The sequence below is a fragment of the Pezoporus wallicus genome, unplaced genomic scaffold (genome assembly GCF_028554395.1).
Source record: "Pezoporus wallicus isolate ANWC-B61680 ecotype Strahan unplaced genomic scaffold, APGP_CSIRO_Pwel_v1 contig_2910, whole genome shotgun sequence".
Classification (NCBI taxonomy): Eukaryota; Metazoa; Chordata; class Aves; order Psittaciformes; family Psittacidae; genus Pezoporus; species Pezoporus wallicus.
This window is the reverse complement of record NW_026642858.1, coordinates 575,084-592,313: the sequence shown is the minus strand read 5'-3', so window position 1 is coordinate 592,313 and position 17,230 is coordinate 575,084. Positions and strand designations below refer to the sequence as shown.

Here is a 17,230-nt window from a genome sequence, read left to right as displayed (position 1 = left end):
AATATGGACAGGTATATGGAATATTTGCATCACTGATAAAAAATCTACCACTAAATATGCTATCTCATGAATTACTGTTCTCTGCAGATGGGTCTTTCAGTCACTGTACATCACTCCAAGCTGAAATCCTTTTTCAGAATAACAAAATATATGAAAACTTAAATCCTTTCAAAATCAGATATTGAGTTTGTGCATAATCCCACAGATGTACTAAGCAGGATTTTAACATTGCTTTTCCTACAGATTATTGCTTTCAGGATAGTTCTGTAAAATTTACATTTGTTATTTTCATAAGAGAAAGGTGTTAATCAGACACACAAATGTATGTAAAGGCAATTAACCTTCAGATAACAGAAAAAAATAAATTAATGAAGTTATTTAACAACTGCGCAAGTTAGGGCAAGTCTATTGAAAAGACTGAAAAAATCTCTCCTTTAGGAAAAGAAAAAATAAAAATCCAGGGATGACAAAAATATATGTATAATAGTTCCAGAAAATACACATTACTCAATAAATATTTCCATGTGAGTGTGCAGGTTGTAAATGGCTGGCAAACCTAGCCCACCACTAATACGATGTAAAGGATTGGTACCAAGTACATGATACACAAAGACTTCAGATATGGCACATAATTTTCCTTTAAACCAGCTTTCTTCTCTTCTCTCCATATTAGTATGGGACTATTACTGACAGAAAACAAACCATTTAACAAACCATGAGCAGAGAGGAACTAAGTAGAATACAGGCTTCATTTAATTTAACAGAAGTTCCCCTCTACTCTCACTCACAAAATTATTCTCGCATTCTTCTTTCAACTATAAATTGTTCTTGCTAGGTCTTTATGCATTCCCCACAAGCAGCTCAAAAAAAACGTAACTGTAACATTCTGGCCTTCTTTGGAAGCAGAATCCTAGTGACATCCTTTAGGACTGCGTGGATGTAAACTTTGTCCTTGTTTATCTGTTCTCCCTGCTTATAACTCATTTTATCACAGCTGAAGTTTCAGTTTTAACACAAGTGAAGTTTGGCCTATGAACTTTCTGGAGCAAAGATGGTGATGCTTTCAGACCACATCTGGCCTTATTTCAGGTGCTATAAAGCAACGAGAAAAAAAAAAAAACCAAAAACCAAACAACTCTGTCCCCAGCAACTCCACCTCCTTATCACCCTGGAAGGCAAGATCATGATTCCTTTCTTTCACCCTTAGTACTACTGTCATTCACACATGTTTAAAATCTGACTAATGAAACAGTAGAGATACCCAGTTACTGAAGTTCTCTGTAACAGATGGGAAGACAAAGGCATCTGCACAGGAGCCACCTCCGATGAGCACTGTTCTGCAGCCATGCTTCCCGCAGTGTAGTTTCCATTAGTTCACTTCTGTCTACTATCTGTGAGGAAGCCTGCTCTCATGTCCCACACTAGCCCACTCTGCTGCTTGGTGGGGTTTAATGAACTGGACTAATGTAGAACAGCTGCCTTGTTTTAGGCAGCATTCTCTAGTGAAGTTCAAAAAACCAAAAAAAAAATATTAAATTAAATCAACAGGATCTCACTTGGTCAAAGTGCTTTAAACCAAATGGGTTAGGCCAGATACAAATTTTCTGCTACAAGTAATCATTTGTTCTTCAGTTATACTAGCTGCCGTAAGAACAAGGAACCCATGCACACATTCACTCCCATCCAAACACAGTTTATCTTTCCCAGACTCCTGAAAAGATACTAAGCTTCCACAAATTGTGTAAATCCTTAAGCCAAAGCACCTGAGGAGAATGCCTATTGAAAACCAGCACGTCTTCTTCAAGCAAGATTTAAAATAAGCTCTCTCTGAACATTACGAAGTTGCAATTAGTTTCAAGATGTATGTGTGGTTATTGTCTAGCCCGTTCCTTCGGCAACTAGAGCTCTTTTGGCTTTGAGCACCTGCTGTGCTGACAGTCCCACAGAACAGCACCTCCTGCAGCTGTTTCTGCTGAAGCTGCTGGACACAGCTACCCCATCTCAGCATGCTCTCTTCAGCTGCTACATTTGAGCTAAATCTCCTTACACATGATAACACAAACAGGGAAATTAAAATAGTTACTAGGAAATGCCACTGACTGTACTAGTTTTACTGTTTCTAACTGGAACCACAGGTCACTACAGCCATGGTACTCGTTCACTCTTCCTTCAGTTCCATGCTGTTTTTATCAAGTATTTGCCCAGCTGCTACAGGTCATACTTCATGAACCTGGACTACTATCCACCATCCTCACCTCTGGGTCTTGCTCTGGGGTGGGGAGGTTTGGGGGGGTTGTGAATGGCTAGTATTAAGTTGCTCTTTCTTCCTACAGAACAAAATTACTTCAGTACTGCTAGCCTGCTTCACAAGAAACAGCTGTGACCTCCAAAGGAAAACTCCAGTCAATATTTTTCTTTATAATAAGGCAATCTTTAATTCAAAATAACCAGGAAGATAAGACAGGTATTTACTTGTACAATGCAGATGTAATTACAAATGGTCACATACACCCAGAAAAGTAAAGGCCTGCAGCAGAGCTGAAATATCCAGGATGTACCTATTTCACAATGCTGAAATTATACTAGTCTATGCTATCTTCTTTTGTCATTCTTTCTCTTTGCATTCTTGAGAGATGCCTCAGCACAAACTAATCCGCATTACATGCTGCACAATACAGTGTTGACTGTGCTTTCTAAATTATACATATCAATAGATGTGTTATTAAAATATAAACAGTAGACCATATCTTTTTCTGGCATACTATGCTGAATGCCATCATAAATGCTAGCTGACTAAACAAGTGCATCTGCTAATATTGTATCTTTTTTTAACCTCTTTATAGAACTGATGTTCAAAGTTGTTGAAAATGGTTTTCTTGTAGTTCTACCAATAATTTTAACAACTTTGTCAGGATGCTCTCCCAGGAAATTGTTAAGACATCTACACATTAAATTTTTCCAGGTCAACTGCTATCAGAATGATTTTCTGACCCAACCTGTATCTGATCTCCCTTCATTTTCCAAAATAGAATTCACTGACTCCATGTCTTTCAATTAACTTTTCCTCTATTTCAAAACATAAATGCTGAAATTTCAGACAGCCATGAATCCAAGTACTTTGGATCTTCTCTCTGCCTCTCTGAGGAAAAAAAAATTGAGACCTGCAAGTTTGGTAGTAGCCGTTGATCCAGGCAAAGCCACCAAATACAGTCATTTTGGTATCTTTCGCAGATGCACAAAGTGCTCAAACATCTGCCACTGAAAACATAAGTCCCAGTGTATCAAAAACTCCAGTAGCAAAGTTTCCGTGTGCAAGAAATAAGTTCCCTATATGCAGACATTAGACACAGGGCATAAGCCAGTACCAAACGTGATGCAGTAATGCTGCTTGTACATGTCTGCCAGCTCTAACAATAGGTAGCTGGTTTCCTTTATTGAGGCAAATTCCCTTTGCTCCTGGCAAAGTGACTCACACTTCTGACACAAATTTTCAGATAGGTTACCTAAAGTGCTTGTAATATGCTAAGCAGAAGAGCTTCAAGCTACGTAGTAACTAGAAACAAAGCATAACTGTATTTATGTGTGGCAGCCCTCAGATTTGATAGACGGCTGTGCCACATTCTTGCCACACCCCTGCTATTAAGCATCAGGATGCTACTGAAATCTGTTTTGTCAGGAAGCAGATTTTGGGACTACTGTGTGATTGATGACATTACAGTGCAAAAGCTGCATGTGTGTCAGCAGCTTCTCACAACAGTCTGCAGAATATTGAGAGGAAATGGGGAAAAAAAAAAGAAGTGGCTATTCCATACTCCAGATTTCAGCAATGGATAGACTGAAAAGGATAGACTGTGATGGATACCCAGAAGAAGCTAGTCTGATGACTGCATTTTGTTACCAGGCTCCCTTGCTACTTCCCATCTTCCAGCATGATACAGAACAAATAATCAGAGCCCACTCCTACTCCTCTTTCCTTCCGCTTCTCCCCCATTTATCTCTTTCTGAAAAAACACCTCAGAACACCTCTGAAAACCTCCACCCTCAAACAGCTGGCCACAGTTTGCATAATTTAAGATTTCTTTGATCTCAAAGTTACTAGAATCCTCCATTCTAAAAGCTACATGGAATATATATCTGTGAAATTTCTCTTTCATTAACCAAGCTCTCTGATTAGAGTGACTGAAACTTTTTAGGTGATATTCACACTGTAAACTTAGCAACTTCTTGAAGTTTACAGATACAGAGAAAACCCAGGAGGAGTTACAGAGATTATAATGCTTATAGCAAATGACTGCAGCTGAACAGCCCAGAGACCCACCTCAAATAACTCTGCTTTAAAGAGAGAATATGCAAGGGAAGGTTGTGGTTTTCAGAATAAAAGAAAACAAACAAACAAAACCAAACCAACCAAAAAAACAGAAAATTACATTCCATCATCTCTCAAGGACTTTGACTAAGTCATATTAGATAATTAAAAGCCCTAAGAGCATTAATGTCAGATTGCATTGGCAGAAAACACAAAAGTTAGAACACACACACACACAAAAACCCACACCAACAAAAACCAAAAAAAAACCAGCTGAATGAAGAAGCCTGATCCATACTAGAAACTGTGCCACTATCTTGGTCTAGTTATGCATTTCAGAGTCTGAAAGGATGTTGGAGCAATGCTCATGCAAAACGAGCTCCAAGTTGTTCATATTCATGCAGCTGGCAAGTCGAATTTAGTTCTGCCAGGGAAATGGGCCAAAACTTGAGTATTGTTTGAATACATGAAATTGAAGAAATGAAGACTTAATTAATTCAGGAACATATTGCTATTGCATAGCAAAGATACCAGAGGTCAGAAATAAAATTTTCTGTTAGTAACAAGATTCCTTTTTCACCAAGGATGAACAAGCAAGTAATCCCTTTTGGAACTCTCCCACAGCCAAACTGTGCTAAAGTTACAGCAGGCCAAAACACACTCATGCACAAAGGACAAGCATGCTTTGAGGATTGCCCATATTCACCAGTGAATGATTCAGCTGCTTTTTCTATGCACTGAGCTACAAACTAATTTATCACAGCTAACTAGTCCTCAGAGTTGAGGTACACTAGAGAAGAACATCCTCTCAACAATGCACACACTCTGACAGTATGAAAAGTGTGCAAAAGGCAGAACTACAGAATGAAGAGGGAACAACATTAGAGGGAGCAGATTTAGGAGTCTTTAGTTCCCGCACATTCTCCATCTGCTGCAGCAACTGAGTCCCACATCACTAGATGCAACTGCAGTGGTATGTCCTTTCCACATTAGTCAGTACAGTCCAGCTGCTACTAAAAGCATAACCTACATCATCTACTCTGGAGTCTTCAGAAGTAAAGGGGAGTGAACCACAAGGAAAAGAATGTGAAGGTTTTCTACGTGCCCCAGCAACAATTTGTTTTTCTTCAAACAGCCATTAGAAACAATTTGTTTTCTGGTGGAAATGGGTTTTAGTAAGCCATCATTCATCTCTTTATGAATGGGAGAGATGATATTGGCTAAGGTAACCAGTTTCATTTGCACTAGTAAATTTACACTGGGGGAAACAGAAAATCAAGTATTCGCAGTTATTTTCTCTAATTTTCTGCAGGGTTTCTCTTACAGGTCACTGGATTTTACATAACAAAGCAGCTGTTTTCCATGCATCACTTTTTCTGCTGGTATGTACTTACATATATATATATATATATATATATACACAACTAAAGCTGCACAAATATAATTTTTGCATGCTATTGTTAAAGATGGACATGGTACACATAAGCTAAATGGAAAAATGTTGAAAGAAAAGGCTGTTTTGCTTTTTAGATCAGATTGAGGATTGTTCTCTCTCACCTCCCACCCCACACAAGGAAAATGTAACCATTCAGCAGGGCAGTATCAGTGCTCCTCTTATCCCTAGAGATTTGATTTTATTTTAGGCATTATAGATACTCTAGCATGTGCCTGAGCATCATACGCTTTTTGCCACATGACTGCAAATCCTGAATCAGCAAGTGCCTCTGCAACTGATGTGAGGGGACAGAGGCACTGTGAGAAGATTAAGATCTCAAGGAAGACTTTGAAGTTAAGACCAAACCTCACACAGCTCAAGACAGAGTTACTGTCATGGAGTCCTCATATGGAAACAGAGGGTCCTACAATAGAGGCCGACAGCAGGATAACATTAACTCTTCCTTCACTAATCAATCTGCTTTGCAGTGGTGACCTTTTACGTGGGGTGGGGTTGAGACTGAAACTGTCACATTTCAGGATGATTATCTCCAAGAATTATTGCAGAAACCCCTTAAATTACCCACATAAAACCTGACATTGCAAAACTCTTCTATTGTCTGTATTTCTGAACTATGTGCTAGTTATCCCTTCTGCTTCCAGCTGTACTATTGCTCTGACACAACTTCTTCGGGTACCAGATCTTTTCAGGACAGCACATCACTGAAAAGAATATTCCAGATCAAAGATACACACCAGTACCACAGGTCCCAAGTCACACAGTCCTTTATAAGCTTACTCAGTCCCACCTCAACAGCAGTTACTCTGCTATACATTAGAGGTCAGAGCAGAGTAAAAACCAGAATTGCCTCAGTTCAAGCCAACCTACTGTCCTTTGCTTTTCTAAGGCGAACAGGACAACTTCCTCACTTTTATAATGTTGGTTTTGGTGGTTTTTTGGTTTGTTTTTGTGGTCTTATTTTAAAGGAGGAAGTGAAGCCCCTGAACAATGAGGAGGAGTTAGCAAGCATGGTCTTACTTCAGAACTATGTATCTTGCCTAAGTGTTTCCACTGCAATCAAAGGCAGTGGTAAATGGGAAAAGGAACTGCCTGAGTAGCTGAAAAAGCACCAGCTGAGGAAACAAGCTCTTCCTCAACCCAGATTTCTGGAGGAAGTGGCAGACGAAGTCACGAGAAAAAACTGCAAGTATTCTCCAGCAAAACAAACCAAGTGCAAATGCACATCATGACTGGAGAACTATAAATGCAATACCTGTATAAAAGAGTGAAGAAATGTGATGTGGGTCATAAAGGACAGGAAAGACGTAACTGTAAACCAGACTTAAAAACAGAGCAGTATCTCCTTGAGAAAGTTAACTAAAAATAGGGAATTAAATGGGAAATGACATAAAATGCCTCTGTCAAATACAGGTTCTGCCAGGCTTACCCTGTAACAAACTTTCTAGACATACATGGATGATTCCTCTGGACTTCTGTAAAAAGTATGAAACAGTGCTACATGGAGCATCTGAAAGTGAGAATTAACAGAAAGTGAAAGGTTTGTAAGGAGTTTAGCTTAAGAAGAGAGGTACATTGTTAAAAGTGAAAGTTCAGGCAAAGCCATGCTACCAGTAACCCCTGCATGGATAAATTGTGGGGTCAAGATTATTTATTTTTTTTTAATTAACGTTATCATAAAAAGCAGGAGCATAATGGTAATACTTGCTGATAACACTAAACTATGGGGCATATGGAACACAGGAACTTGAACACGGAACAACTGAGGGTATAAAAAAGGGAATTAAACTGGCATTAAGATACAAGTACAGACAACTAGTGATTCAGGGAAAAAGGCAGAATTTGGAAATGATTGTCACTGTGATCTCTCAGTGTGACATGGTTGTGAATCCTAGGTTTTGTCAGAGAAGTATTTTCAATAAATATGCAAGAGTAGCTTGTGTCATGGTGAGAAATCTTCCTCTGGAATATTATGAATTTAGAGTTGAACAGGAACAGAGGAGAACATGTAAGACAACTGCAGGAATGGAATTCACCTGTGCTGGGACCTCCATGAATTGTCTTGTCTAGCAATATAAAACTGCAAAAGTGTCCACATCATGCACTGAACTTTTCTTACTTTCTGGTACTAAATGTCAAGAACAATTTAGACTTAAAAAAAAACCAAAACAACAAAACAAAACAAAAAAACAAAAAAAAAACAACAAAGCCCCCACAAAAAACACCAAAAAACCCAACCCAAAAACCAAAAAACCAAACATATCTTTTTTCTCAAGCATTACTTCCTTTCATTTTTAAGAAAATTATCTGAAACATGAAGGCCACCCAGATACTGAAAATGTAGTTGCTAACAAAGGAAGTGGGGGAAAAAAAAAAAATAGTAGCTTATTATTCTCCTTGATTTACCAGCACTGCTGTAGGCAACACTCAGAAATTAAAAACCCTAATCCATGATATGTACTGCAGGATCATGAGGATGTCTGCTAGATTACAGAAATTAAGTTAAAAAAAAAAAAAAAAATCACTTTTTTGTGTCAGTACGATGATCAAATCCAGCAACTAACAATTTGGTTGTGTAAATATGTATAGGAATATGTGCATTTGTAGCTCCCCTTAGTTATCAGCAGTGTTAGGTGGACCCAAATAATGCTGGTCTCAGAAAGCAAGTGACAGAAAAGCAGGTATCAGCTACTCTTACAACACCTAAATAGCCCTATACTGCTACCCTTGATGCATGCTACTATATTAAATATGTCTTCTCTTAATCAACATTTCTTTTTTAAAAAGCAAAGCAAACAAAAAGTGTACTATTTGGCAACGCATGGAGGAGGTGGTAGGGTAGGTCTGTAGCCCACATACGTTGCATAAACATTCAAAGCATTTGGGAACTTACCGTACTAAATTTCTGACAACAGTATTTATGCCCAGAGGTGTATCTGTTGCTAAGAGCAAAGAATTTCCATCAGTCTAGCATGACTGTATACTTTAAAGCTGTACTGAACAAGCTTTTAAGTAGTCAGCCTTGCAGTGAGTAGAAATGCCGTATGATTTCACAGAAGGAATTTTGTACTTAGAAAAGCTCTATGGAACATCTTCTGTTTGTTCTTGTATTTAGCCAGTTCTGAAATATATTTCACTTATGGCAGCTTTTAATTACCAATATGAAGAGAAAAACATGCAATGAGAAGATCATAAGTCTTATTTACCTTTTTGTATGTTTTCTCCTCATTTGGCTTTCCAGCAGTAACATCTCCATTTTCAGTAACAGATGACATCTAACAACAGAAGCTTAAGTTATAAACAAAGTACTTGCTTTAGAAAAGTAACTGTTTGTCATACAATTCATCACACAATTGATGAATCATACAATTCATTACTGGGTTTTTGCTAAATTCAAACTTTTTAGAGGACAGGAAGTCTCCAAGATCAGTGACATATCTAGGATATTTCTAAAAGGATTTTTCAGGCAGACTAAAAGGACATGTCCAGCATATGACTAATTCTACACAGCCCTCTACTTCTTTTTCCCCACACCGGTATGTAGGTCTACAAAAAGAACTTACAGTGAAATCTTGCTCCTCAGCAGACTGCATGAGATGATCTTGAAAAGTACAATGATGAGCAAAACTATGAAGCCTGTGAGCCAGATTTTCAGTGGCAAGTCTCAGAGGTCCAAGGCCTTTGGCTGTATTGACACACTGTATCTCCTTAAAGGAGCAATGAGATATTTGACATTGCATCTTATCATGGCTCTAAAGCAATGCTAGATCAAGAATAAACCACTAAGTGACAGACCACTTGAGTCAGTCACTATAAGTGTTTAAAACAATAGACTACAAGGACATTTTAAAATCATTCTAGATCTTGCCAACACTTTCACAATGGAACTACACATACCCTTACAAACAGTAGGACAAGTCATCTGGAGCTGAGAGTTAAGATCAACCCATTCACTGGTGGTGGTAATGTTTTCCAGACCTATTGGAAGAAAAATCTATTATAATTATGCCATCATAAACTTACATCTTGCAGAGCAGCTTTAGATTTCCTTTTTCTAATATTCTTCAGCTCAAGCAAAAATCCAGCTACAAGTGACGCTTTTCAAGAATCATCTCAAATAACTTGGTTACTAATGGGTCATTTAATGTACTTAGAAACTAGCAGTATTACACAGGAGAGAATCAGTTCAGTCTAATTTCCCTTTGCCATTGATATTTCACTACTGCAGCACAAGAAACCATGCAATAAAACATTTATGTAGAGCAGCAGACATACATGCTGTGGAGTGTTGTGTAACTACATGCTCTCTTCCATGAGGACTTTAATAATAAAGTACTAATCCTTATATCTCCACTCACCTGGGATAGCCCATATTTTAATGCCACAAAACCCCAAAAGATAAACAGTAAGAGTGATGGTTTGGAAGACTGCACTCTGAATAGTCGTACATAACAGATAAACTCATTTTGGAAGTTTTCCATAATGGTAGTTACTATCAGCATAATGTCTGCAAGTAGTCTTGTCAAGGTAAGCTATTTTATAGTTAACATGGTTTGACTAAAACTATGAGAAAATATAATGTAATCAGATATTATTTGATACCTATTTGGAATTAGCTCTCCCTCCTATCTTCTTCATCTGTTTTAAGCCACATCAGTAGAGCTATTCTTAAAATTAATTTCTCAACCACACTGGAAGGAAAAAATCTGATTTGCCTTTAATCACTACAAATAGCATCTTATATATAACTAAAAATTGATTAGAAAGAAATATTCCTAGGCCTCATTCACTGAATTTAATTCTCCGGTAATCTGAAAGGTATATGTAACACCACTACGAAACCTATTCAGAAAAGGCTTCAGAACAGTATTTTCCTCCTCTTCAGAGAAGCAGACTATTAATTGCACGCGAGACAAAAACCCAAAACCCAAGCAACACTCCCTAACCCCCAACAAATAGAAACCTGGATTTTTGATTTTCTGAGAACACTTTTCCTTTCAAAAGCCCCTTCTAATGTTACATAACAGTATATTTCTACTGCAGCCAGCTGTCTTCTTTGTAGCTTTCATGCAATTAATATATCTTAATCAGTAATTCCTTTACTTGGATGTGTATTAGCATTATTCTACATATCAAATTCCTACTTAAAGACAACAACTCAGTTCTGGTAGCTTTTAAAACTGAGTGTAGTTTATTTAGCTTACCTATACTCACACATTCTGTATTAATTCATATCAATCTATACTTGTAACTCTGTCAGTGCATGAACACGTGCATCAATAACTTTTGTTAAAACAGTTTTTCCAGGAAAATAATTTTAATCACCGGTAGGAAGATGACTGCTTAAACTTACACCTGGATAAAAAAATAAACCCACCACCAAACCCCCCCAAACTGTTACTCTCCACACACCCTCAAGACTATTAGTAGAATAAGACATTCTACTACTCCCAAAGCTTTCTAAAATACGATTATGCATTTTCAGCAAAAGCCAAAGATGAATGTAACATGCAAACCCTCTTTAAGTAAGAAGTTAGCTGAAGAAAACACTCGTGCCAAACAGGGAAGAAAAGCCTGTTTGTTCCTTGTTCTTTATTCAAGAACACTTCATTCATGTGAAAATACACCCCTGTAATACTGCCAAGGATAGGAAAACAGACAGTGAGATCCCAAGTTCAGTAATTACCGAGTACAAAACCTGAAAAAAAAACCCATAGAAGGTAATTTTTTTTCCTACCTATGGTGGTTTATTTCAGTCCTAGAGACATCTAAAATAGAATTATTTCAGCTTCTAATTGTCTGAGAAATACCTGTGCTTACCTGGGGTTGTGTTAAACATCTTTTCAAGGTCTCTGCTGTGACAACTGTCTCCTATTGCATGGTTCAAATTTTTTTGAAAGCAATTATGACTTTATGTATTTTCACCTTCTCTGCAGCTACCAGAATGGTACAGGGTACCTTATCACATGCTTAATAATATGCATAGCAAGAATGACTTACCCAGTTCTACTGAAGTTTAACAATGCTAAGACAGGTCACAGCTTAGTCACTGACCCACTTCCAAGCTAAGCTACAACTATTTACTTATTTATTTATTAAAATAGCAGGCAGCTGTTATTAACATTGGGTCTCTCCATGTATTTGACAAAGGGCAGGCTCACAACAAAGTAACGCTGCTGTGGAGGGTGTAGTGGAGGAGAACATTTAGTCTCAAAAACAATCTAGGTATTCAGTCAAAGACTGGGCTATAGATCTCCTCTTTAGCTTCTTAGATGCCACACATCCTACCTGATGACAAAAAAACGGAAACATTGAAGTCCAGTAGAATTTACAGAGTACTTTTCCCCAATGCTCTTGAAGAGTCAACATTTTGGCCATGAGTCTTATTCACTGCAAAAACTAGCATGACGTGTTCAGCTCCCCAGCCTACAGTCTTGAATTCCAGAACATCTCCTTGCCCTAATGCAGACTTACAAGAATCACACCTAGTCAATATGCGCTGCAACCTTTAAACAAAAAAAAAATCTGCATTTTACAGTTCAGTTTCTCACCCTAAAAACTGTTAAATTGTATGCTTCTTAAACAGTGTCTTTTTAATTCCTCTGCCTAGCTAGAAGCCTACTGCCCTGCCCACCACGCAGCAAAGTTTTGGTAACTGAGGTGACAGCAAATGCGAGCTTCGTACTCAGCTCCTCTTTGTTCGTTCTGGAATTTTTTACTGCATTTTCTTTATATATCAGAAATTCACCTGTTACTGACAACATAAGGCATTCATTTTGCAGATACACAACTATCTGTTTTAATACAACCTTAATTGCTTATGCCCAGCCCACAGGAACAGATACTGACACTTGAATGGCCTTTCAGCTCAATTTCAAGCAAGTTTTAGAATTCTCACCAACTTCAATGAAAGCCAGTATCCATGACAAATGCTGAATCTAGGTACCTACAGGCCTCATGCATTAATGCATCAAACCAAAAATTAGTTCTGCCTTCTGTCCGTTATAAAAAAAGACAGTATTTGTTTAAACAATGCATTTCTCGGCATCTTTAATTAATTTTCTTAGATAAATCATTTTTCAAAAGCACTGATAAAACATACTATTTAGAAATCACATTCCATATATGAGCCATATAGCTTCTCACTACAACTCCTGCCTTGTCCTGGATGACAGTTAAAATACGTATTTTGTTTTCCTAGCTTTGAAGACAGACATCTCCCCAGGTGTACTGCTGGCACTTCTACATTCAGAAAGAGAAACATCATTTGAAAGAAAATGTATTGCTATCTCTTCAACTGGCATAATCTATCACTTTAAATATGAGGAGGCAAAACCAAACAAAAAATAAACCAAAATGGCAATTAAAATTTTCCAGTGGGCACAGAAAGAATACCAGAAGTTAAAGAATACAAGAAGAAATTATGCCTAAGACCATTAACATATGAATAAAATAGACTGTTTGGTGCACATGTGCAAATTTTTCATCCTTAAGAGCCTGAAACACTCCATGGATTCTCAGGAAACAATTTTTTTTTTTTTTTTTGGCACTGGGATGGAATACAGAAATTTTGGAACTAACCCAGAAAATTGTTTCTTACACTTCCCTACATTTCAGACAACCTATTTATTAGAGATAGCCATTTTCTAATCCTTAAACAGTTCTTCTTCCACAAAGGCACAAAACCCCCAGAATCTTATATTAAATTCATATTAAGGATGTTAACTGAGCAGCAGATAAAAAAAATGGAGATGTAACTGGAAGTTTACAACACAAGACTGCATTCCATTTAAAAGAGTCATCAAGTTAAGTTCCTTTGTAGACCTTGTCACTCCTCTATTATGACTTCAAAGCAGCATCTTTTAATACAACTATGAAAATCACAGCCACTTCTTTCACTGCATAAGTCACCTTTAATGGTAAGATTTGATGGTCATACTTTTCCTTGTGCTAGCTGTGAAAGTAGCTTGACTAGTCAGTGACTCAATGCACTAAAAGGACTTAGAGATCTAGATGGCAATATGCTTTCACCAAACCACTTGAGGTACAATCATACACTAGCAGATTTCAGCTCCAGTGTTGTTCTGCTAACAAGCAGGGTAAGCCATAAAATACATTGAGCTGTATAATATGCCCAGTTAATTAAACAAGCACACTGAAGTGCATATGCACACTAAAGCAAATAAGCACACTAATGTGAATCAGGTATGTATATATATAGTGAATAAATACAATAAAGCAAATTAGATATATATATATATCCATATAAGTAAAGTACAGAGGAAAATTAGGAATGCATCAAATCATTGCTGCATAGAGAGAACAGATTAAGAAGAAATATATTACCGGCTACCACTGAAACATCATCCAGGCTCAGACTTCAAGCTGGGAAGCTGCTGATGCCAGGAGTCTCAGGTAATTGGGAAAATTCCTATGTGGTGCATACACCCATAGGTAAGGCTTTGGATTCGGCTACAAGAGGGTCCTGCTTTTATACCTTCAGAAAGCCAACCGGCTTTATGCCAGTAATTGTTTATTTGTGCGGCCGTGCAGTTTCTCATGATCTCACTGTTGTCCAGGCTAAGAGTGTTGGCCAGGCGCCCTGGTGCGGTCAAGTATGAAGGTCATAGAACAACTGCACACCTGCATTTTCCTGCATTTTTCCAACAGTCACAATGAACATAAATACATATACTCCACGGAATACACTTTGGAAAAAAGCATACTTTGTTATGTCTCTCAGTCATGAGAGGTAATCAACTCTCAAGCTAGGTTCCCATCCACAAGTGGGAAACTGGAAATCTTTGTTAAACAGTGATGCTGGAATGGCAAAAACTTCTAAACCCAAAAATGCTTTAGAGTAGGAAGAAATCCATTAACACATATCCATTAATGAAAAATTATTAAGTACTTGTCCTCTTCCAATCCCCATCCCATGTGCCCCCAAACTATTCATGGTATTCTTGGAGCTACAGGGGAGTAGCTTCAAGCTCAAAATACATTAGTAGAGCTAACTCCCTTACTTGCTTGTGATGATCTAGACAAGCTCACACCTTTTTACTCACTTAACAAACTTCTCTCACAGATGATGCATTTGTAAAGTGTCCCTCCTGTCTGGACTCTCTGCCACCTAATATGAGACATACATCAGCACCAGTTTTCCCAATCAGATTATCATCTCACCTTGTCTATTTTTCCATGAAACTTGGTGGTATTCTGGACTAGGGTCAAATATATTTGACTAATTCAGGTCCCAAAACTGACAATAGCTTTCCCCTTCTCCCTCCAGTAGAATTTGTTTGTAGGACTATTTATAAGATTATGTGCAAAGGAAGGGGTTCAGGACACACTAAACGTCCTCCAACACACATACAAATTGCATACATACATGTTTCCACAAGAAATCAAGTTAAAAGAATCAGCATACTTCTGGGTGTCCCTGGGAACAGGAACTGGAGAAGGAGCCTCAGAGGTCTTTTGCACTGCATTATTTTCAGCATCATAGAATGGTTTTGACAAGAGAGGACTTGTTTTACTGATTGTTAGCTGAAGCAAACTGCCAAGTTGGACCTTAACTAAACAAAGCCATACATATGTCAAAAAGGAACAAGACGAAGGGAAAAGAACATTCTTTGCCTATTCAGCTCATTGAACTGGGAACCATTCCTCATGAAGGAAAAACTTGTAAGAAATTTGTAAGAACTGACATGCACGCTAGGGGAAAGTATCCCCCATGCATCTTGTGCCGCAATCAATAATGCGTGCTTCTTAATGCTACATTGGTATTAAGGATTTTTATTCTCCAGATTTTCAGTGACAGAAAGCTCAGGAGCCAGCTGAATTGTTAGTATAAGGTGCAAACTGTGATCTAAAATGTTTTTATTACAGTTTAGCTTCTTTTCAGAACTTTTCTTTATGCTTTAAAACAATGCTGACTGTAATTTTCATGACTTAACTGCCTTCATTTTGAGGTGGTCAGACAATGCAGAGTGGAGTTTAAAGAAAAAAGGCAATACATTAAATATTCTACAGGTTTCTCAACAGTCATCACAACTCAACCTCCTCTCCAAAAAACTCATGTCATTTAATGTGGTTTTGGTTTTTTTGTTTGTTTGTTTGTTTTTTTTAATTTTAAATAATATACCAAACACTGGTCTGTGGAATGGATTCACTTCTTTGTGGCAGAATTCATGTAGCCATCTAAGATCAAACATACCTGAAACATCCAAGCAGTAAGTTAGTATGTATTTTTAAACCAATATATCCTGAAAATGAAGTAAATGTTTACATATTACAATTCACTGAACAAGAATTAGAAATTCTGAAAGATTAAAATCTGAACTCTTTTTTCCTCCATAAATTTTCCAAATTCAGAACTTCAATCTCAGAGTTTTTAATCTATCTTGTAATGCCTGCTAGCCTATTTGACCTCTACTGTCAACTGTTATGACTGCTGCTCTTCCCAGAAGCACTGAAGGACTTAAGTGTTTCCAGACACCAACTGTGAAAGCAGAGCAATTTTTGTACTGCATCATAGATACCACCAATTCATACTGCTAAATAAATAAATAAATTAATAATAATATCTCTTCTGCAGAAAAAAACAAACTGCATGAATTTTAATGGAGAATGGGGGAAAACTGAAGGAAAAAAATGGTTAGGTCTGTTACCTTGGCAAGTTATTATTCCTAAGACAATCCTGCTCACTTTGTCCAGTTTCAAACCCCAATTAGCTTATAAATATAATTAGTTTTTTGGTTTGTGTTTCTTTGTTTTGTTTTGTTTTTTTTTAATTTTCTTTTAAATTAGCCTCAAAAATAATAGGGAGATGTACATCAGAAGTAGTATCTAAAGTCATTAAACTCACATATAAAGTAAAATGGAAAAAGTCTCATCCTCCTTCTCATGGTCTTCATAGCATCAGGACAGCACAAAGACTACAGAGAAAGCAGCTAGCAAAAAGCATTACGAAATTGCCACTCAGACTGTTCATCAAATCTAAGTCATTTCAGCTGTTCATACCACCTTTATTTAGCTTAATAACACACATTAGTTTCAGTGCCCTGCCAGATCTTTTAGGCTCCCAGTAACCAAGCAGAGTACAAGGCTAAGATCCTGATGGTGTTTGATTTCTACAGTGATCCCTATTTCCAGGAATACAGCACAGTATTTGAACAAAAAAAATTGGTAATAGGAGTACCACCTATTTTTAATTTGCAGCTTGAATTTGAAAAGTAATTTACCAGTATTATTTATAGTAAAAACTATATATGCTTATATTGTAATACTTTGATTTACTGCAGGTGTCAGATCACCTATACTTCTTTAGCTTTCAGAAAGGGAAACCAAATAAAAAGGTAGAACTTCAGCAAGTACTGCTTCCACCAAAGTTTACAAATACTCAGAATACAGTTTAATTACCCAGGAGATTTGACAACTTAGAAGAGTCCTGCCCTCTCCTATTTAAAATG

The 17,230-nt window shown here is 37.4% G+C and overlaps 1 protein-coding gene across 2 annotated transcripts in view; it reads right to left on the bottom strand.

Annotated features, from left to right (window-relative positions):
• PIP5K1B (phosphatidylinositol-4-phosphate 5-kinase type 1 beta) overlaps positions 1 to 9,737 on the bottom strand; it is a 62,025-nt gene extending 52,288 nt beyond the window's left edge. Inside the window, exons 1-3 of one of the 2 annotated variants that reach the window (XM_057432921.1) lie at positions 9,657 to 9,737; positions 9,323 to 9,466; positions 8,966 to 9,034 (exon numbers count right to left, since the gene is read on the bottom strand). In XM_057432921.1, coding sequence (XP_057288904.1) covers positions 8,966 to 9,034; positions 9,323 to 9,352 — 99 coding nt within the window. In that variant the 5' untranslated portion in view covers positions 9,353 to 9,466; positions 9,657 to 9,737. The remainder of the gene's footprint in view (positions 1 to 8,965; positions 9,035 to 9,322; positions 9,467 to 9,656) is intronic. The other variant, XM_057432922.1, reaches the window with a different exon arrangement.
• Between the last annotated feature and the right edge of the window lie 7,493 nt (positions 9,738 to 17,230).